A 21,419-nucleotide genomic window follows, 5' to 3' on the forward strand; every position below is an offset into this window, starting at 1 on the left:
TGTTGACTTTTGTTTTAAGCGTTTAAATCCCCATGCAGAATAATCACAGGGTTAGCCCGGATTCTGTGTTCATTAGTGCTTCTCTCCATGGAATGTGGAGATTTGTTCACGTTATGAAATGGAGAAGGGCGTCACTCCATGGCAGGGATAGGGGTCTGGCCCTCTGTATGAAACATGTTACAGACCCCCCCCCCCTCTCTCCTCCTACTGTGCCATTGAACTGGGAGGCTTTCTAAGCCCCCCCCCCCCCCCCATATGTTTCAGACACAGATTAGCTTTCTTACTAAGCAGCAAACTAATTTCAATTAACGTCCCCGCTGTTTGTGAGTTACGACATGGTTGTAACATGTCATTACCCCTTATGTATGTGATGTAAAATATATAAACATGCCCCCCACCACCACCACAAAACCTAATAATTTATTAATACTTCCCCTTCTCAAACGGACCTCTGGGGCTCGTCTATTGTAGGAATCGTCTTGCCAAATCCTTTTGACCTTCCTCTGGTCTTGTTCTCATCTGCCATCTTTCCTCAGCTCTGCGGCACCTTGGTGGAGTGAAAGCGTAGCTGGAGTTCTCTCTGGCCTCTGAGGCTGTGCAGGGAGATGTTGAGAGATTGTACTATGCCTTTTTAATCATAGGTCGTTCTACCATAGTGACCTGTTACGGGCAAGGGTAATAGATGACATGTAACCAATACAGCAACAAAAAAAAGATTCCAAGGAGGAGTCTGTGCGAATTTGATTAATTTGGAAAGATCGCATTGAGATTTGTTGATGCTGGCATTCACTTGGGTCCTTTCAGGATTCCTGTTTTGTATACAAACAAACAGTAGGCAAAGTAAGACTTTGAACCCATTAAGAGACGGCCAGATGGAAATAACATGCAGGCTAGCTCGCTGGTCAGTTTGCCTGTAGTGGGGTAAATGTGAGTGTTGACGGTGCATTTCATCCTGTAGCAGAATGCTAACTCTGTAGTGTTGACTTGACTCATTGCTTGGTAACCTGTTGAAGACCCATAGCCATCCAAGTCATTCCCATGGCTCTTGACATCATTCATAATAAACCCTCTGTTTACATAAGGTTTCCAGAGTTTTAATTGGTTTAAATGTAGCCTACAAAACACGATCCGCGGGTGTCTTTCTGATAGGAGCTATGGCAACTGAGAAGAAACGTTAACGTTGATGGTGGTGAGGGAAGAAAGCTTCTCTTTGAGAGATCTCTTGATTCTGCGTCGATCCCATTAGTTTACCGTACACGTAGGGACAGGTTGTCCCCGCCAGAACCGTCTTCGAGCTTGGCTAAGTTATCGCTAGCGGTTCTTTCGGGAGCCTATCCAGAACCCAACTTGCGTCCGAGGCGAGCGGTGACAAACTACCTCAGACTGCTTTCAGTGGTTTCCCCTTTAGGAAGGGGGGGAGGGGAGTTGGTGTTTTGTATTCACGACTGATGAAAACACGACATTCTCAAGCCCCAGTGAGCTGCAAGGGCTCCGAATGGATGCATTGACCGCAGTGGATAAAGCACACAAAGCCTAGAGGAGACGCAGGAGGAAACAGGGAGAAAACCTGAAAGGTTGGTTGTGTAAACCATGCCATGGTTCAACAGCTCACTGCCAGCGCCATGGAGAGGCTGCCTAAGGCCTTAAAAAGGTTTCCCCTCAAGGCACATTTACTCGTCGACCGAACAACCCAGTGCGGTTTCGTACAGTAGCCTTTAGGTCTCCAAATATACCTGGACTGCATAGGGTCACACCGATGTACACCATAGAATACAGGCTTTTAAGACAATGGTAGGCTGTAACCTACCTGTAGACAGAGCACATTGATAATGTAGACATGATGCCATGTGTTTTGTACAGAGCTTCAAAAACTTGAGGGTTTTAACCAATGTGGTGGGCATGCATCCAAGTGGAAAATAAATTATTGTTAAATTAAGTCAATTGGATTTAAAAAGGCTGTCCCATGATAATAAAAAAAAAAAAAAAACGTGAATGAGTTACAATAGGCTATTAGGATCAGAATGTATTAATAAATGTAGGCTATCCTAAAAAGGCCTATTTCTTTTTTATACTGGTGATCCATAAACTGCAATTTGGATCGTGATTAGATTAAAACTTTAATGTTTCCAACATGACAGGCCTATGACACAATCCTTGTTATATAAACGGTCTAAATATCCATAGTATGCAATTGTTTCATCAATCTGAATACAACTATTAAAGGTTAAAATTCCAATGCTGAATAATGTATGGTTGATTGAAAATCCCTGTAACTTTACAACAAGGTTACACTACACAGTACTGTACTACAGTAGCCCACACGGCAATAACTGGGCGGAGCTCCTAGTTCAAGTCATTACACTGACAACTGCTTGATGTTGTTCCGACAGAGAACTCTACGGGCAGAAGCAGACGTTGCACAGTCCAAGGTTTAAGTCCGTTAAGAACCTGTAGTCCAATTACTCTGAAGAGAGATAAAAATCCTTTCCTGCGATCCCACAGTCGACATTGGAGATTAGACCTGCTCAAGGAAATAGCGTGAAGACGACAGACGACAACCCGCCATCTACATGAGTGGACAAATTTGAACAGCAGACAGAAATCGTCAAAATGATCAATGCGTGCGATTGGGCAATAATTATCTCAGTTTTTAAATATCGAGGCCTATTCAACACATTGCCTTCCCGGTAGACTATAGCGTACAACATTTAATCAGCTTGCGCTGGAGTTCCTTCTTGGACTATTTCTGGAATTTGATCGTTATCATGGAAACGTACACTGACGTCTTACTAGTCACCGCAAATGTTGGATCCTTATTTGACAATGTAAGTGATACATTCTGCTCCTGTATTCCGTTTCGCATTTCCCCTACAGCCATCCTGCGAGTTGCATATAACGTTCACCAAAATCACATGGTTGCCTAATTCATGCCGTTTAGAAACGGCTTGCATTATCGCTGCATTTTTCATTCCCACAGGCTGACAAAGGCCGGAGACCTTCACAAATATGTAGTATTTTACTTTGCAATAACAAAAGTTGGGAAGATAACGGCCTGTGTGTAAAAGGCAAGTTTATTTCAACAGCCTGCATGAGACCCTGTAACTTTGTTGTCACTTCATTCTCAGAGCTACGTTGAAATGCGCGCGTGATACGTTTTTGATTTAATCAATAAATACAAATCGTTATGTGGGCCTACAAAGTGCGTGCCCGTGTCTACACTTGTACTCCCACGCTTTCTTCAGGTAGGTTAGTTTTTGGACGTCATTCTCACATCAGTTCCGCCAAAGAAGAACCTACCTATGCGCCACGGCTGGTAGTGAGATACAGGAAATTGACAGACAACGCATTGTTTAAATCTATTCCCGCGAAAGAGCTGTGCGCAAGTTGGCCTTTGCCAAGTTGGTAGGTCTACTAACAGCAGAAATACCTACAAGCCGATTATTATGCATTCGACTTTTTATATTGAAAGTTCATTTTCCAGATACAAACTGTTTAAACAATGGAGGGTAAAAGCATCGGGTAACAATCTTGTAAAAACGTTTCCAGGCTGTTTTGCTTCAGAATCAAAACCTATGCCTGACAGGCCTCTAACACGACCAAGTTTCTTCTCGTATAGTGACGGGGACGGAGCTAGACTCATGGAAATTTGGCTCAGGACCACGTTTCCGTTTGCCATATCTGGCACCGATGAAAACATGTCAGATCCCATTGTGGGAGACAATGTAAACAGATGAATATCGTCCCCAGGCGGTTTTATACTCATGGCCCCCCAGACGTAGCCTAGATAAACAAATGTTTGCAAATGTTTTTCCAGGCACCATTTTCGTCTAATTTAAAAACATCTTTAAAGCCTTTGAAATTATGTAAGAATGCTAATTGGTGTCGTAAATTACCATTATTAATCATTGTCAGGCTACAGCTCAAGTCAACCCTTTCCCATCACAAAAAGGTATAGCTAAGAAACCTTAATATCGAACCAGTGGCGGTTGTAGACACATTTTACTGGGGGGGGGACGGAAACAAATGATATTTAAATATTAAATACTTTAACTTAGCTTTACATTAAAATCAAACGGTTCTGGCTCTCCCTCTTCCAGCTCAACCTTGGGTTCAGAACACTCGTTTTATTTATGTCTTTACTTAGCACCCCCTTCCCAGAACCATCCTTGCACCTAGTCATAGTTTTTGCCTCTGCTTTTTAGAGTGCCTTGTGGTCCTTTTCTGTGAATTTTCCCTCCTGTAACATAAAAACTGCGATTGGAAAATTCTGTCGACAGATACCACACCCATATGATAAAGTAGTTACTGTGTTAGTTTTTCATTTAGACAACTTTGATACAGGCTATTAGCCATGTGTCACGTTTGGGCCTGACACCTGGATTGTGCGTGAGGTAGTCAGGTGGCTGAGCGGTTAGGGAATCGGGCTAGTAATCAGAAGGTTGCTGGTTCGATTCCTGGCCGTGCAAATTGACGTTGTGTCCTTGGGCAAGGCACTTCACTTCACACTTGCCTCTGGGGAATGTCCCTGTACTTACTGTAAGTCGCTCTGGATAAGAGCGTCTGTTAAATGACTAAATGTGAATGTGCGTGAGACACCCTCCCTTCAGATCAGTGGGCGAGAGACCTGCTGTCACTTGGCCATGCAAATACACTATGCAAAGGTACACCAGTCACACTGCTGTCTGCAGGCCCGACAGAAGCCTGCACACTGTTCTAGGTTGTTGGCCGTTTCCCAGGAAATCCCAGGAGACCAGAAATTCAACTTTTCCACTTGCTGTCTGATTATAATCAGTTGGGTGTGCTGCCAACATGGACCATTTACCATTTGTAAATACTTGGACGACCTTACTTTGTGTAGCTCACGGCTGTAAACCGGTTGATCAGCTGCATGATTGACAACTGTGACACAAATCAAGCAGATCTTCAAAAATGTTCAAATACTTTATTTTTTCCGACTTCTGTTAGTAACCCAACTTACAGCTGTATCCATTGTTTTTCATAAACGTATGAAAAACTTCTGAAGTATACACACATTTGTACTGAATTCCATAGTCTTGTTTATAGAGCACTTGTAAAGTTAATGTTTAACATAAATCTTCCTTTTATAACCAATCTGGGTAGGATTGGCCAGAATGGTTTACCAAACAGGGGTGCTGTGTTTATTCGCTTGCTGAACTCATACAAGTTTGATGTCCTTCACTATCGGGTCATCATCTATTATGAAACATGTCCAGCGATCTGTAGAGAATGATGTCTGTAACATTAGTATTAGGACTCTTCAAATATTTATATTAAGTTAATTAATATTTATATTGAGTCCTGCAACGTCTGTTTACAGTTGTCTGTATTTATTTGTTTAAACTGTTGGGTTTGTGGCACACTGTTTAACGACGAGTTGATGTGTCTAAGCCAGGGGTTTTCAAACTTTTTTGGGCCAGGGACCCCAAACAGGGATGAACATTTTCCAAGGACCCCCCCAGCATCTTTGCTCTTAAATGGACACATATGCTTTTTTTATTGGTGCAAATGTTCCCCATCTGTAGATAATGATATATTTTTCCCTTTTTAATGATACAACACAATTTTACAATGTTATAATTTATGGCAAATTGTTTCGCGGACCCCTCGGGGATCCCACTTTGAGAACCACCGGTTCTAAGTCGTTTCTGATCTTCAATGTTTTCTCCCTCTATCCACAGGTCAGCGAGATCCAGAGTGAGTGGTTACGAGAGTTCTTCACGGTGAGTTTGGGACCTTTCGTCTTTGCGCTAATAGAACAGACAGGTCCTCCGAGATGTCTCTGTAACCGTGCAGTCGGCATCATTCCTCGCGAGTGAAGTATGACATGATTATTTTATTTTTTTACTTCTTCACCCTGTCTCCATGGGAACAGACTGTTCACAACCTCAAGCCGCGGTTTGTGGCGTTGCACTTCCAGGAAGTTGGGGGAAAGGACTACATGGTCAACATGGGCCACGCTGAACACTTCTTCTGGTACGGAGACCGAACCAAAATAGGACCAAACTTCCCTCCAAAAATACAGCCTGAAGTCAATGACGAGATGTTGTAATTCTGTACAGTTTGGTGTTCTCTATTCTTACTATGATTATTTTACTTACTGTCAATAACCAATTTGAAAATATTTTGCGGATTTTTTTTTTTAGGACCATTGAGACCAGTGAGGAGATGAGGGATTTTGACCGAGTTTGCATCTATGTTGACAACCACTTCAAGGCAGTGGACAGTTTCACTGTGAGTATTGTAGTGAGATTATCAAGGTCTAGATTTACTTTATATGGTGGCTGGTGTATGTTAAGATAAGATAAGATATACCTTTATGTTACAGCATTGCATGTAACACATGGGGCTAACATTACTGCTGTGATCCTTAACTGGTCTGTGTCAGAGTGTACCCAAATGAGTTTCTTGAAAACGTCTCACGTGACTTGTGTTGTTGAGTGTAGTTTGTCTGTCCTGCCACAAGAGAGAGCTGTGCCCCTAATAAGCATGGTTGGGGTTCCTAATAGATCCATGCTACCCAATATATTTTTAGACAGAGAAACAGAGGGATTTGTTGGCAAATATTGTATAATAGAGAGCACACGTGTCCAGTTACAGCCAACAAATCTTGAATATTGATTTTGGGTCATCTCTGCTGCAAGGACAAATAAAGAGAGTTAATTTCCCGTTACTAGCTTGTTCAAACTGAAATATGAATTGCGAAGCCGAGAATAATTGCAATGCTCTCCTTAAGTATGTTGTAAAATGGTTGGATCATTCAAACCCAATTTTAAACATGAATGATCACGCGTTTCAAAGTTTGACTTGATAGTCGTTGTACTCATACAGTGGTACTGTTTACAGTTTAGAAACATTTAGAAGTCAAGGAAGGGGACGTAGAGCTTCCTTTCTCAATGGAGTAACAGCTCCTTTTGTCTGTCATGAACAAGTCCATCATAGACCCATAGCTTGTCAACTGTTGATGTAGTGTAATGTAAGTTTAACCTTACTCTGGCCAGAAGACTGTGGTCATCTCAGTTAAAACCTTTAGAAAACACCTTTGGCTAGTGACAGCCTTCATAAAACTGACATCTATCCCAAAGATGTAGTATGAGCCGTGTTCTTGGAGAGCGACCCAGCGAGAGCACAGTCCGAGGCGAGGTGTTTAAAGGCAGGTTTATACACTGCCTGTGAGCTGGGCCCAGGTTTCACATCCTCATCCATCCTCTGGGCTCGCTGGTGTCCTTCTGAGCAGCGCTCCAGTGCACTGGAGAATTAGAAAGCAGTGAGGAGACCGTCGGGCCTCATGGACACTGTCTCAATCTCCAGCCCTGTCAACCCACCACCCACCAGACCTCACGTCCTCTCTTGGTTTTTGTTTTACTCCTCTCCCCCCCCCCCCTCTCTCTCTCTCTCTCTCTCTCTCTCTCTCCAGTCGTCCCACAAGGCAAGGGCAAGGCTTGTTTGGTTGTGTGGCACAGTGTTACTGGTGCTATTAACCCCTACCCCACCCAGGTGAGACCCTGCCCAGGAGCCCTGACTGTGGGGGTCAGTGGGTCGGCCCAGTCTGAGGTGTGTGAGATGGTTGGAGAAAGTCAATGGCCAGGTGTTGGGGGGAAGACAGGCCAAAGTCAATCAATTTAACTCTAGATTAAAACTATTGATCCCGCCCCCCATTCGTAAACAATAAATAAAGGGGGGAGAGGAGGAGCCGACAGCTGGGGCTATGTTTCCCCTGAGCTGGGGGTGTCTGAGCCCCCCCTCCCCTTCCGTGGACTGTAGCGCCCCCCCCGCCCCCCTCCCTTTCATGCCTTATTCTCATTTCGCCCGTGCCACCTGGATTGATTTTCCATTTGTTTCCTCTTGGCTGTGGATCATCAGCTCTCTGGCCTGGAGTGGGTGTGAAGGTGGGGGTGGGTTTGGGGAGGCAGGGGGGCTCAGTGTGTGGAGATGTGCTGTGAGAAAAGGGGTGGGGGGGAAGGGCTGGTGGTGGGCAAGCTCGCATGCATTCCCCCGTACAAATGGTTTTTTGATAAAAAAATCACTTGTAAGTCAATATTTTTTTATTAAACACTGCACAAACGTGATTGATGAAGATGGGTGCTTGGCGAGGAGTATGCCGAGGAGAACATTTCTCTGTCTGTGTGTGTGCACGCGTGTAAGTGTGTGTGCGTTTGTATATGTGTGTGTATCACAAAACAACTTTAGGTTACACCCCCACCCCCCTGCAAGAGCCAGGCTTGGCCACCCTCTTTTTAACATAAACTTTGTCCAGATCACCTATTCCAGTTGCTGCAGTATAACTCCATTACCTCAATAACAGGTCCCAGATGACCTTTTCCGTATGAATCTGCCATAACAACCCCCACCCTAACCCCTCCACAGTTTAGACAAGTTGGTCCCTAATCGCTCGCCACTGGGGCTGGTCACTGGGACAGCTCGGGCCTATTAAAGAACGGGGGCGCTTGGCGGGTGAGACGAATGTTCTCTTCAGGGAGAGATCTCTCATGCCGGGGTCTGAGGGAGGTGTGGGGCCGCTGGCCGTCACGCCCCGGGGCCCCCGGGGGGCCGCGTTGATCCGTCTTCGTCCTGGAGTCACAGACGGGGTGGGAGCAGACAGCCCCCCCCCCCTGCCTAATACCTTTTAAATTGTTTTAATTTTCTGTCTTTATTGATCTCAGGGGGGCATGATTAATCAGATCACTGGAGCAGGCAGTTAGTACATTAAAAATGGTCAGAACCACGTCAGGCGTGATTGGGTGCTGATGTGTGTGTGTGTGCCTCTGTTTTTTTTTTCTTCACACAAGCGTGTGTGAACTGCGAATATACCTGGTATTGCATTCACAGGTACTTTTCGAAGTCACTCAATGAACAACTAAATTTAAGTTTTGTCTCATGTTAAAAAAACTTTTTTTTTTTCTTCTCTCTCTCTCTCTCTTCCCAGGCCCTGGGAAGCATGTACTTTATCCATAAGTCGTTGAAAAACATCTACCAGTATGATTTTAACGGTAAGAGAGAGCATGACATCCCATATTTGTATGACATCACTGTTGACCATGAATGACAAAAGATTTTATGTCACTTTGTAATCGGCTGGTGACTAATGATGCCCATTTATTCCCTGCGGTAGTTTGTACATCGTATCCAAACATGACCAAACCCTAGCTACGATAATGCTCCTTTATGTTTATTCTATTGTGTCGTTATTATCCTGCTTGTATGATTGGAAGGGAAGTTAAAGTCAAGATTACAATCAAACAATGTTTCATATCTTGGCACAACTTGTCAAATATTCTCCTGAACGCTGTCGTATGATGGCCACCTCTTTTGGTACAGACATTTGCAAAGAATCTGAATGTAAAGCAAATGTGTGATTTTTTCCCCCCTGTTGCATAGTCCAGTCACGTTAGGCGTGACAAAGCTCTTCAGAAAGAGCTTATGGAAGAACCATAAACATTCCTTCCTGCCACGTTCTGTGTCAGCCCATCTGATTGGTCCACACCAAACGGGGCCTAATGTCCAGATTATGGATCCTCTGATCACATATGCTGCCCTGATGAGGTTTACACCACTTTATTGATTGTTGTTTGCATGTTTTGTCACTCTGTTACCCTACAACTCCCCCCCCCCCCCCCCCCCCCCATCTCTAGCTAAGGACTTTAAAGCAGTGTCGGGACAGAACAAGTATGTTGGTTCCCTGGACGGAGTTACCACGGTGGAGAAAGAAAAATTTCCAAAGAATTTCTGGCCGGATGTGAGTATTTCTGTGACTGTGTGTGTAGGAGGTAGGGAGGGAGGGAGGGAGGCACAGATGAGTTTACTGGGACTGAGTTGGGCGGGGGGGGGGGGTGGGGGGGGGGGGGGGGGCAGTCAGACCCCCTGTCTGACCAGGAGACGAGATCATTTACACAGAGGACAAGAGATGAATCAATGAGCATTGAGCGCCCACACTGCACCATAGCCACACTGCTGTGTTGTCTAAGATGGACATGCTCCGCTCGTAACCACGGTGACCCCGGTGTCGTGTATTGTCTAAGGCGGGCACGCTTCGCTCGTAACCACGGTGACCCTAGTGTCGTGTGTTGTCTAAGGTGGACACGCTCCGCTCGTAACCACGGTGACCCTAGTGTCGTGTGTTGTCTAAGGTGGACACGCTCCGCTCGTAACCATGGTGACCCTGGTGTCGTGTGTTGTCTTTTGCAGTTCAAGTGGTCCAGGAAGGGCTACCTGAGGACTCGTTGGATGATACACAACCAGTAGGTTAACGTTCACACCCAGCCAGCAGCTACTCAGTAGATAGGAAGATTAGTTGTTCAAGTCTGCAATCAGCTAACGCACTCTGTTTTTTGGGCGCACAATGGTAACTGTTTGCTTTCCTGTGTCACTACCACTGTGTGTGAGACAAAAGGAGCGAGTTCGCGGGTGAGTGTGTCAACACTGCTCGTCAGTTGCATGCACATTAATTGTTTTCCAGTGGCAGGTTGAGAAAGCGGTGAATGGAGGGAGAGCAGAAGACAAATGTGTTTGTTTGTGGATTAGCGTTACCACAAGTCGCTGATAAGGCTTTCTGGTAGACAGACACACACTTACTTTATACGTGTGCTTCCATGCACTGTCCCGGACAAAAGGGGTTAGTGTCACTTCAGGGGCTCATGTTTTCCTCTGCCTGGATGTACTCATTAAATAATTCTGTGTATGTGTGCATGTTTCTGTGTGTGTGTCTGGGCGTGTTTCTGTGTGTGTGTGTGTGTGTGTGCCCATGGTCTGCAGAGGTCTGGACCTTGTCAACGTCCATCTATTCCATGACGCCTCCAACCTCATTGCCTGCAACTCCAGCCCCTCCGTCTACTCAGCCAACCGCAAGAAGGCCCTCAGATATGTCATCAACAGGTGACAGGTCCACCCTCTCCCCCTTCACTCGAGCGCTGTGGAGAAACGATGCAAAATACTATTGTTGATTTTTTTTAACCAAGGAACAGATGGTCCAGCCTTGTGACTTTCTTGAGTCACCTCTCTGTCATTTCCTCCCAGGATATCAGACAGCAGCTACACCCCCCTTCCCTTCTTCCTGTTTGGAGACTTCAACTTCCGTCTGGACACGCTCAGTCTGGTCCAAGTATGGTCAAGTGTTGACAGTGGGGTCACATGATCAGGAAGTCTATGACCAATGGTCAGCTGACGGTTCCTTCTTTGTTGACCTGTGTATGCGTGTGTGTGTGTGTGTGAACAGAACCTGTCCACCTCAGCAGATGTCCAGACAGTGAAGGACGGCAGTGATGAGGTGGAGAAGATCATCTTTGAGGAGAAGGACAATGACCACCAGGTGACTACTGTCCTCCGGTCTATCCTCTCCTCCGGTCTCACCTCTCCTGTCCTCCTGTCTCACTTCTCCTGTCCTCTGGTCTCTCCTCTCCTGTCCTCCGGTCTGTCCCCCATCCTCTCCTTTCCTCCGGTCTGTCCCGGACCCCCGTCCCTCAGACTGACTGATGCCCGCTGTCCTCTCTCCTCCAGGTCCTGCTGCACATCGAGACCAAGCTATTTGCCTACCTGCACCAGGCTGTCTTCAGAGAGGACAATGGCAAAGCAGTGAGACTTTCTTCCGCCAGTCACTGTCTTATCCCCATGCTTCTAATGGCCTGCTTATGCCCGATGAAAATGAACTCTGATTGTTAATAGCTAATACATTTCTGTTCGTATAAAAACTCTGTGGGGAATATTCACTTGTGGGTGGGAGCGCTAGCTGCACCCACAAGTGACTTGTGTCGTGTGATCAGTAATTCATTTCTTTCTACTAACTCAGCTTTTAGAATATGACAAAGAAGTGTCCGCCTTCCATGATGTCATCACAGAGGAGGAGATCCTGTTCCCGCCCAGGTGAGCATCCCAGGGCGGTCGCCTAGTAACAGCCCTCCTCAGAATCTCATTGTATCTCGTACCAAAAAATTGCAACAGGAAAATCAGCTCATGGTGCTGTACCAGCTGCGTGTTGCAGCTACCAATATACCTGCCTCCCAAAATATCTAACTGCGATGCCTCATCTCTCTACCAGCTACCCTTACAGCGAAGACTACACTAAACCCACTCAGTACATGAACACGCGTTGTCCTTCCTGGTGTGACCGCATCCTCATGTCCCACACGGCTGAGGATGTCATCCACAGGGTCAGTCCAGCACCATCACGACCACACCAGGGCCTTGGAAGTAGAGCATCGATTTAGAACAGACAATCTTCTTGATTTGGAACATAGAATTCTGAAAGAGCAGAGCATGGATTGAGAACGTAGAATCCTGAACAGCACAACAGATTTGAAAGCATAAGATTTCCGATCTCGTATGTCTGGTGTGTTTTCTTCCAGAGAGATGATAGAGAGAGGAGTGTGGTTTACAACACACTGGGCCCCAACGTCTGCATGGGAGATCACAAGGTAACAGCTTCATGTAGCCCTCAGTTTGTCTTCAGCGCTACCCAGAGTGCACCTCTGCTCTAACAGTTGTTGTTTTCCTCTGTCTCTCTCCAAAGCCTGTGTTCCTGTTCTTCACACTGAAGACAAATTACCATTGACCAGGACCATCCTCCACGCACTGTGAGACTCCCTGTGTGTGTTCTGCTGGTGTGTGCTGGTCCCCAGACGCGGGGGGGGGAGGGGGGGGGGGGGCGTGACGGTGACTAAGCGACCCATGTAATCTTGCTCAGCTCTCGGCTGTATTCCCCAGAGGGCAGTAGTGCGTCCTGGCCCTGGACGAGAGGGGATATGAACTAAGATGGAAGTGTTGGCGGGACAAACTGTCTCCTTTGTGCATAATGCAGCTGAACCAACCGCACTGCTCCTGATGTATGCGTATCGGATCCTCTCCACTGTCGCCACGGCTACATCCGTGTTAACAGCCGTGTTCATTCGATACCAGACAGACGGTCGACCGGAGAGACATCCATTGCCAGCTAGACGGGTCTATTGGCATTTTTACGGCCGCTGGTTTTGTTTCGCTGCCATTGCTATGGCTGTTTCATAGGATGTGCCACTGGTTGATATGCATGGAGCTAGAATGATGAGAGCCATGCTTTGGAAGTCCTGTCAAAGAGACAGACAGCTGAACAAGGCCAAACACCATAGAAGAACCTTATTCTTTGCTAATGTTTTCATGTATAACCCTTCTGATCAAGTTCTGCATCGGTATAACAACTTGAGGGCCAGCCTTACTGTCCTCACTAACAACCCACGTTCCCCAATTTTTTTTTTAACCATTTATAACTTATTGGATTGTTACTTATCATGGGAAGGTTGGGATATGGTCTTAGTGGTGCCGTCACATGACTGACAGTTCTCTCCCATCCTTTAGATGTAATCCAGTCTGCTCCAGTCGGCCCTGCACCCATTCCAGCACTACTCTCAAAACCAGAACCAGGGGAAACCCAGCCACCCCACACCCACCTGAGAGCAGCCGCTTATGGGACACATCCAGGACCCCGTCCCCCCCTATCTCCCCCACCCTCCACCCCTCTGTCATATCCCAGTACCCCTTTCCCCATCCACTTCTCTGTCACTCCACATTATTGATTCCCATGACTCGGGTGACATCACACAGATTTGATCATCAGCATTATGGATTTTTTTTTCTGATGGACAATCTCGTACGGCCCTCCTCCTCCATGTGTCTCCAGAACTCTGAGCCCAGGGTCTCTGAGGACGCTCCTGCGAGCGGAGGCGTCCACTCCGAGCCGGTTTGAAGCAGAGGGAAGTGGGACAGGTTGTCTTGTGAAACAGGCCCGATAAGTCCTTCTGAAGGTTGAGGCCCCTCGGCTGTTTCTGGAAACATGATACAGTGGCACCTCTGTCTCCTGTGGATTCATGGATATGTGAGGACATGCGTGGGCTTACACACACACGTGTACACACACACACACACAGTTAACCATAGAGACACAAGGCAAAAGTAAACCCCATAACTTCAGATGGATAAACGGTTCTCAAGCATCGAGGGGTTTGTTCAACCAAGTATTGATTGTCAGTCTGCTGACATTCTAGCACGCTTTCACCCCCATTTTCAGAAACATTTATTTCTTCTATTTATTTTTCTTTAATGTCTTACTATCAGAATGTCCATGCTAATAAAGCAATTTTGAACAACAGTCAACTAATCCTGCTGTTTCAGTGCACTGATGGCTAACCTTGTCCAGAGAATACAAAGGTCCTAGGGTATGAACATAATATCTTACATCGTTTTTTAAAAGTATCCGTTTGCCTCACAATCACCGTATATGACATTGTATGGCTTGCATTGACTGTTGTTACAATGATTAGCTCCATGTGGCTTCTGTTCTGTTTTAGTGGTCTATACAGATTTCCTTGCATACAGAAAACAGTTGGGAAGTTGAAAACGTTGCCGCTGTTTGCAGACACATCCCCTGTGCTTTGTCCTCACAGCAGCGTCCGCTGGTTTGTTCCACAGCTAGAAATTGTCCCGCTTTATTTCATTGCCAAATCACTGATGACATTGACCCTATCACTCTCTATTAAAGCTAGCTACAGTGCCGGCATCTGACTGAAAGGAACCACTTACACTACACTCACGAACACACACACACTGTTACCCAACCCTGCACGCAAATACACACACCTGACAAAACACAAAACAAGATATACATCTTGAAGCACTGAGTTATTTTTGTTTTAATTATGTTTTTTTGATTATATATTTTATATGTTTTCTAGTCATATATGGTCTCGTAGCAACCACTGTGTTTTGTATGGATTGTCTGTTCTTGCAAATATATTCTCATAATATGAACTAATTTGAAGTTTCAAAATACGTATGGTGTTCTAAATATTCAATGGTTGTCTTTATAACTAAATTAATTAATTAGTGTTAATGTTTTTTTTTTAATGTAATTGTACACAATCCCCATACCAACTGAAATAAATTTGAAAAATGAACATACATAAATAACAAATCTGATTTGCACGCAGTTCGTGAAGTAATTGTTGCCGGAAATATGACTCACTGTGAGTGTAGGTTATTGACGATATAAGAGCCCACTCAAATTTCCTTACATTTGTTTACAGTCGATTTGTACGTGTCATGGGCACACTTGTCAATAATAGACTTGTGGTAGTTGATTCATGGTGTGGTCAAGCACCTCTAATGGCCTCCAAGGAGTCCTCTGGCAGTGGGGGTTCAGCATAGGGCCAGGGGCATCATTAGATGGAGTGGACTAACCTCATTTTTCATTTCAGATCAAACACAAACACTACATTCTTGTAATCCTTCCAGTTTGGTTAATAAATGCTGGTCACTGCGTTTATAGTAGTGATGTGTGTCTCACTTATTCTACCAGATTCCTTAGAATCCTTGCATGTGTCGGAGAAAGTGTTTTTCATTGATAGTAATAACAATTTCCTGTTGACTTTGATGTATTTACATTTTACGTTAACTGGAAATGCAAGGCGGTTTTAAACTCGCTTTTCTGCTTTGGCGTACTTCTGTGATTTCCGGGCAATACTTACTTTCTGCACAGCGACATTCCAAACGTCATCGTTTTTTTTAGGAATCTGAACTAACTCGCTGCTGCACGTGCCCTGTGATCCTGTCTGTAACTCGTCCTAGAGACGCAGGCCCCTTACAGCTCGAGGCTTTTTTGAAATGAGATGAACATTTTTTTGTCGAACCATGCAAAATTGCCATTTAGCCTATAAGCAGTAGGCGTCGAAAAGCGCTTTCTTCTTGTTATATATTTCAGTTCTATAGTTCTGAGATTCAACCCTTGGGTCTGAGCCATGGCTCCTTGGTTGCCGGGTGAGAATGTAAGACTACCTATTAATGGGACTTTGGCTTAAATGGATGCGATATTAAGCCTGCTCTCTCAAGGTGGAATAGGCTGGCTGTTTAGAACGGTGAGAACTGGGCATGTTGTTCCGATCAATTTGCAGGTCGAGAGAGAAAAAGACGACTGGACTGGTGAGTTGTTCTGCATCAGATCCTCAACATTACTGCATTTTCCACGACAGATGTGGCTTCAATAAGATCGACTCAGATCTGTCTTCAGTGAAAGGTCTACTGAACAGCACCAGCAGAATACAGTTCGCAGCAGCTTACTGAGAAGTGTAGGCTACGGTTACGGTATGTTTTATGAAAACTACGGCATCAAGGTCAATCGTCCTCTTTCGTTTTTAAGAACTTTCCGAAGTTGCAGGCCCATGCCAAAACATCCCGAGCTACAGTGTTTGCACAACCCGCAACTTTTTACACTCTTGGCTGCATATTTAGCAGTGGTTTCAAATATTAACAGTCACTGTGTAAAACTCCCCCCTCAATTAGCCATCTGTCCTAAAGTCACTGCTCACTGGGTTGTTGTATGTGACACGTCTGATGTCTGAATACCACTCAGACCGCCATTGATTTAGTGTTGGAGTCGATGCCACTGAAATCCTTTCTCTCCCAATCAGAAACAGCTCACCGGTAACGAACCTAAATCACTACGGATCTAACCTTTGACCTTCTCACATCTCAATAATTGTGTAAGCCCTATCTCCTAATGTAGATGTGTGTGGGTTGTCATCTCCCCACCACATTCACATTTATAACTAAAAACAAGTAATTACATCATCACACATGTATTCAATAAATAATCCACAATTTATTGTACAATATCAACATCATAACTCATTTACAATGTCTGTAGATTCCTTGAGTTGATAGCTCTGAGGTTTATACAGTATGCTGAAAGCTTGCTGACCTGTAGTCTTGTCTGCATGAAGGCCAAAACAAAATCTCAGCTACACAGTTTGAAATGCACATGCTCCTAAGCCTGAATTAACAGCGCAGCACAACATCAAGTACTGTAGTGAAATGCAAGTGAAACAAAAAACAAAACAAAAAAACAGTTTACTGCAACCTTAAGCCACTAAATTAATCAAATCTGAGTGTTTTGAAAGATTAGCGACAGTTGGATGATAGGAAACAGTTGAGGAGCAGGATGAAGTATTTAAATGTAGCTATACTTGTACTTACAAATGGCAAATCAAATTGAAACTAACGTCTGTTGATGAGAAACAAACAAATCAAATTGCCATACGATTCAACACTTTACCTGGTTAATGTACTACGGCTCCCAGATATTAAATTGAGTACAAAAAGTAAACATCGGTTTTATCAATGACCGTAGATTACATTTGTTTATTATTAGTAACGCACATCAAAGGGTTGTTCTTGGCAACATGCTCAAATGTGTCTGAATTGCAATTAATTCTTCATCCTAAATAAATTGTTGCAACCAGCATGCATATCTGCTTTACAATTGTACGCTTGTGTGTGACAGAGAGAGAAATCTGCATGTGTGTGTGTGTGTGTGTGAAAAGTGAGCGAGTGTGTGAGTGTGTCAGACATGCGGTCCGAGGCGGAGGACAGAGAATGCACGGCGGTGCTTTCTCAGCAGCAGTCGGATCTTCTCGTCGTCAGAGTCGGGGTCCAGAGGCTTGTTATATTCCTCATCCTCCACCTCGTTCTCCGACACCTCTCCGCCCTGCTCGCCGTGGGCCACCTGGGTGGAGCTGGGCTCCGAAGCACTCTTCTTCCTCCACTTGGTGCGTCGGTTCTGGAACCAAACCTGAAGGAAGGATTCCTTTCATTAGTAGGTTGTACATTTGCAACGTCAAACTATTTCATGGGTGCAGTCCCTTGCTCGTGGAATAACAAACAGAAAGGGAGAAGGGGGAAATGAGCAGGCACCACAAGCAGAATGCTGCTAAATACTGTTTTCGAAGCCCTTAGTCCAAGCAAAAAAGTAGTCTAGGTGAAGAGCTAAATACTTCGGTATTTGTTTGTGTGAACGTACAGGTCAGCTGGCATCAGATGGCTGAGCGGTTAGGGAATCGGGTTAGTAATCAGAAGGTTGTTGGTTCGATTCCCGGCTGTGCTAAATGATGTTATGTCCTTGGGCAAGGCACTTCACCCTACTTGCATTGGGGGAATGTCCCTGTACTTACTGTAAGTTGCTCTGGATAAGAGCGTCTACTAAATGTAAATGGAATGTATATGTATTAAATGAAAGTTTTAGATGCGTGAGAGGGTGTTGTACCTTCACCTGGGACTCCGTCATGCCCAGGGAGTAGGCTAGCCTGGCACGCTCTGGGCCTGCCAGGTACTTGGTCTGCTCAAAGGTTTTCTCCAGAGCAAAGATCTGGTGTCCGCTGAACGTCGGCCGTGTGTGTTTCTTTCTGCCTGACATGTCGCCAAGGTGACCGCTGTCTGCAAATAAAAGAAATCACGTTAAATGTTCCTTTCAAATGATAGCCTGCATGAATGTGTTTTGTCTCAGAGCTCATGCAATTTATTTTTAGAAGGAGTTCTGTATTATCTTTTTTTGGAACTGTATGACAAACTGGAACACAGTACTAGGTTAGGCTAAATGTTATGACAAACCTTTTCAAAAGCTCCACAAAGTAGTAGCTTTAATATGTGTTTCTCTGTAAAAATTTATATTATTCCTAAATTCAGAGCTATTTTTAGGAATTGACAAATCAGAATGTAAGTAATTTATTACTGACCTTCACCTTTCAATAAACATTTCCTCAATTGTTTAGTTGCTGTAGATTTATAAATGTTGTTCCTATTACACAAATAATCTCTCTTATTAACCAAATGTATACAACTTTCATTTTACTCTAAAACTTTATTTCTGTGTGTTGTGAAATAAGTTCAGGTTATTTACTAAAATGTACAGGTGTGAGATATTCAATTTATTCTCAAAGGACTCTGACTGAATGAATCAGCAAAATATTTCCTGAATGCAATTAGTGTACTCCACTAAAACGTATCGCTGTTATATTCGAAGATAAGTTACATTAAAGAAAAATTTAATGCCGAATGAAACATGCGACAAAATGAACTTGAAAATCCGAGAGTGAGTGAAGTGAAACTTCTGCCCTCGGTCAGAAGCCCTGAATGTGCAGAGTGATAGACTCACTGTTAGCGCACTGCTGCCTCCCTGCTCTCCACTCGTAAGCACCCTCCCCCCAGCAGCTGCCTGGGCGCCCCTTCATGGGGCACTCGGCCCCAGGCTTGGAGAACCCTCCCGCGGCAGGGTTGCAGTCCCGGTTGTAGTAGACTCCCGGGGTGGCGGCGACCGGGTGGCTGAAGCCCCCCATGGTGGAGTACCCGGACAGCAGGGAGGTGCCCGACGCCCCCATGCCAACCATGGAGCGGCTGAGGATATCGCTGATGCCGTGAGGCGTGCCCGCCGCAAACTGGCTGTTCAGACCCTGGTTGAGCTTGTAGAAGGAATTGGGCACGGAGTACTGGCACATGGGCGCCTTTAAGTCCGAGGGGAACTGGTTCAGGCTGTTGTTGAACAAGAAGGAGCCCTGGATGTTGGGATCCATGGGAATTGTGTCCGCCTCCAGGTTGAACAGACTCACCCAGTCAGGTCTGGTCATGAAAAGGCCCGTCGCTGCTCAGGGATTGGTCCTTCAACCTCGCCAACACGCCGAAAATCTAAAGTAGTTGAAAGAGGTTGGCCCGTCTTCACATTGAAAGGATGATCCGTGTACGTGGACTCCTGTGGTCCCTACCTGTAACTCCAGTTCCTCCAGCTCTTGGTCTCAGGAGATATGGAAGTCCCAACGGCTGGTAGGTGCCAGTGCACAAGCTCTCCTCAGTCTCCTCCTTCACCCGCTGTGAGACATTGTCCAGCGTGCTGACAGTTCCAGAATCAGGCTCAGACGTGGTGCCACCGAGTGAGACACCTCCCAGCCGTTCCTAAGGACAAGATTCCTCCTCCCCGCTCTCCGTTTGGGGCAGTGAATGAGCAATATCATGAGGTGGAGTGCAACCTTGATAAAGATAGGCCGCATTTGAATGCTGCCTGCGATTGGCTGGGGGCCTCACAATGCCTGAGCGCTTCTATTGGCTCCCCTTGAGAAAGCCAAGCCTTCAATTGGACGGCAGGAGATTAATTGGGATTTGAACAGGTGTAGTGGGAACGAGCTGCCATTTGATGGCCTGTCATGGCAGCTTCTGTAGGAGAGGCAGCCTCTGTAGGAGAGGCAGCCTCTGTAGTAGAGGCAGCCTCTGTAGGAGAGGCAGCCTCTGTAGGAGAGGCAGCTTCTGTAGGAGAGGCAGCTTCTGCAGAAGAGGCAGCCTCTGTAAAAGAGGCTGCCTCTGCAAAAGAGGCAGCCTCTGTAGGAGAGGCAGCTCAGAGAGGAGCGACTCTTTACACATTACAGCTCCACTGTTAGTCTTTCTGCTGTTCACCAAGAGGAAATCAATGGGATCTTAAAATTAGATCTTCTCAACTAAAAAAAGAAAAGTAATTTGCATTAGTATGTTGTAAATTGAAGCACCATGTATTAATTTGCTTTAAGGTTTCATCATGCATTCATGCATGTACAATTATATTTTAAAGTTAAGAATATGTAAATTATGTTATCTATCATGTCATTCATTTACACACAGGCCTACTTAAAATACAGCATTTCATGATTGATTATCATCTGTTAATTTGTACATGATATATGTATGTACAGATTTCTGTTGACGAACATGGAAATGTGATGCATGCAATAGAAAACAAAATGGATAATGCTGTAAAAAAAACTTTTAATCTTTTAATCTTTACCCATAAATATCAGAGAAGCAAATACGCTAGACATTTTTAAAAGACAGCTTAAAACCTACCTTTTTAACAAAGCATTTAACTAATTTTATCTCAGAAGGGCCTTACAACTGGTAGTAGTTATATTATTGTTTTTACATATTTGTTTTGTATTCCCGCAAAGATTGCGGCTTGTGTTTGACTTGCACTATTGCTTATGTGTTACATTTTATCCATTTTGTTGAGTTATTGTATTTTGTTATTCTGTAGTTTGTATTATTATTATAATTTTACTCTATTTGAGTTTTTTTTACTTTGTGAGAAACGACAAAGACTGCAAGAGTGCATGTGTTTTGTTATATGTTTGGAAACCGCAAGTGCAGCTCGGATCTAAGACAGATTCGAGAGACCGCAGATAGAGTGCGGCTTGTCTGGTTTGTTATATGTTTTAGATCTATTACTTTTATCACTTGTATTATTGTTTTTGTTGATTTTATGTAAAGCACCTTGAGTTGCAATTCCTGTATGAAATGTGCTATATAAATAAAGTCTTACTTACTTACTTACTCACTTACTTTACATTTCTGGGAAACTGCAGTTGGCAGGATGTTGTTTCTGGTAAAGCATGTTTTATGGCATTTCTTCACATCATTACACTCCCTTTGTATACACACCGGGTCATTAAATTATTAAAAAGTAAACAGAAAGTGATACCACACTTGGAAGATACATGGGGGTTGATGGTTGATATCCAAAAATCTATAAGACAAAGGTTTTTAAGACAAATGTATACATTCTTCCACAGGCCACGGTGGGTGCACTTTTTCACAAT

The 21,419-nt window shown here is 44.6% G+C and overlaps 3 protein-coding genes across 5 annotated transcripts in view; 2 read left to right on the plus strand and 1 right to left on the minus strand.

Moving 5' to 3' along the window:
• Positions 1–2,236, plus strand: part of LOC146219908 (glycerol-3-phosphate acyltransferase 4) — a 14,574-nt gene extending 12,338 nt beyond the window's left edge. For both annotated transcript variants that reach the window (XM_084695184.1, XM_084695185.1), the window contains exon 14: positions 1–2,236. This exon is cut by the window's left edge and continues 698 nt beyond it. The gene's annotated coding sequence lies outside the window, so the exon portion shown is untranslated.
• Positions 2,237–2,373: 137 nt separating this feature from the next.
• inpp5l (inositol polyphosphate-5-phosphatase L) lies at positions 2,374–15,306 on the plus strand. 2 transcript variants are annotated; one of them, XM_084695187.1, is made up of 16 exons: positions 2,374–2,825; positions 5,700–5,741; positions 5,894–5,994; positions 6,165–6,252; positions 8,945–9,008; positions 9,651–9,754; positions 10,204–10,256; positions 10,771–10,890; positions 11,032–11,116; positions 11,231–11,323; positions 11,512–11,586; positions 11,801–11,874; positions 12,050–12,161; positions 12,357–12,425; positions 12,521–12,611; positions 13,339–15,306. In XM_084695187.1, exons 1-15 carry the CDS (start codon positions 2,766–2,768, stop codon positions 12,560–12,562), a joined length of 1,182 nt encoding a protein of 393 aa, XP_084551313.1. In that variant the 5' UTR covers positions 2,374–2,765; the 3' UTR covers positions 12,563–12,611; positions 13,339–15,306. The 2 variants fall into 2 exon arrangements, with proteins under 2 accessions (XP_084551313.1, XP_084551312.1); XM_084695186.1 differs by having other exon boundaries at positions 12,521–12,584.
• Positions 15,307–15,614: 308 nt separating this feature from the next.
• nkx6-3 (NK6 homeobox 3) lies at positions 15,615–20,956 on the minus strand. The gene is made up of 3 exons (XM_084694948.1): positions 18,962–20,956; positions 18,074–18,243; positions 15,615–17,602 (listed from the first exon to the last, which is right to left on the minus strand). The coding sequence occupies exons 1-3, from the start codon at positions 19,428–19,430 to the stop codon at positions 17,375–17,377; spliced, it is 867 nt and encodes a 288-aa protein (XP_084551074.1). The 5' UTR covers positions 19,431–20,956; the 3' UTR covers positions 15,615–17,374.
• Positions 20,957–21,419: the final 463 nt, after the last annotated feature.

This window comes from Hypomesus nipponensis, chromosome 28, assembly GCF_054491055.1.
Source record: "Hypomesus nipponensis isolate SF chromosome 28, ASM5449105v1, whole genome shotgun sequence".
Classification (NCBI taxonomy): domain Eukaryota; kingdom Metazoa; phylum Chordata; class Actinopteri; order Osmeriformes; family Osmeridae; genus Hypomesus; species Hypomesus nipponensis.

Excerpts from the sequence above, each read along its gene's own strand:
- inpp5l (XM_084695187.1), top strand. The coding sequence starts at position 2,766 with ATGGAAACGTACACTGACGTCTTACTAGTCACCGCAAATGTTGGATCC. Across the intron at positions 10,257-10,770 it reads CGTTGGATGATACACAACCA|AGGTCTGGACCTTGTCAACG; the intron begins GTAGGTTAACGT and ends CATGGTCTGCAG. Across the intron at positions 11,324-11,511 it reads AGAAGGACAATGACCACCAG|GTCCTGCTGCACATCGAGAC; the intron begins GTGACTACTGTC and ends TCTCTCCTCCAG.
- nkx6-3 (XM_084694948.1), bottom strand. The coding sequence starts at position 19,430 with ATGACCAGACCTGACTGGGTGAGTCTGTTCAACCTGGAGGCGGACACA. Across the intron at positions 18,244-18,961 it reads GAGGCAGCAGTGCGCTAACA|ACAGCGGTCACCTTGGCGAC; the intron begins GTGAGTCTATCA and ends TTTTATTTGCAG. Across the intron at positions 17,603-18,073 it reads TGACGGAGTCCCAGGTGAAG|GTTTGGTTCCAGAACCGACG; the intron begins GTACAACACCCT and ends TCCTTCCTTCAG.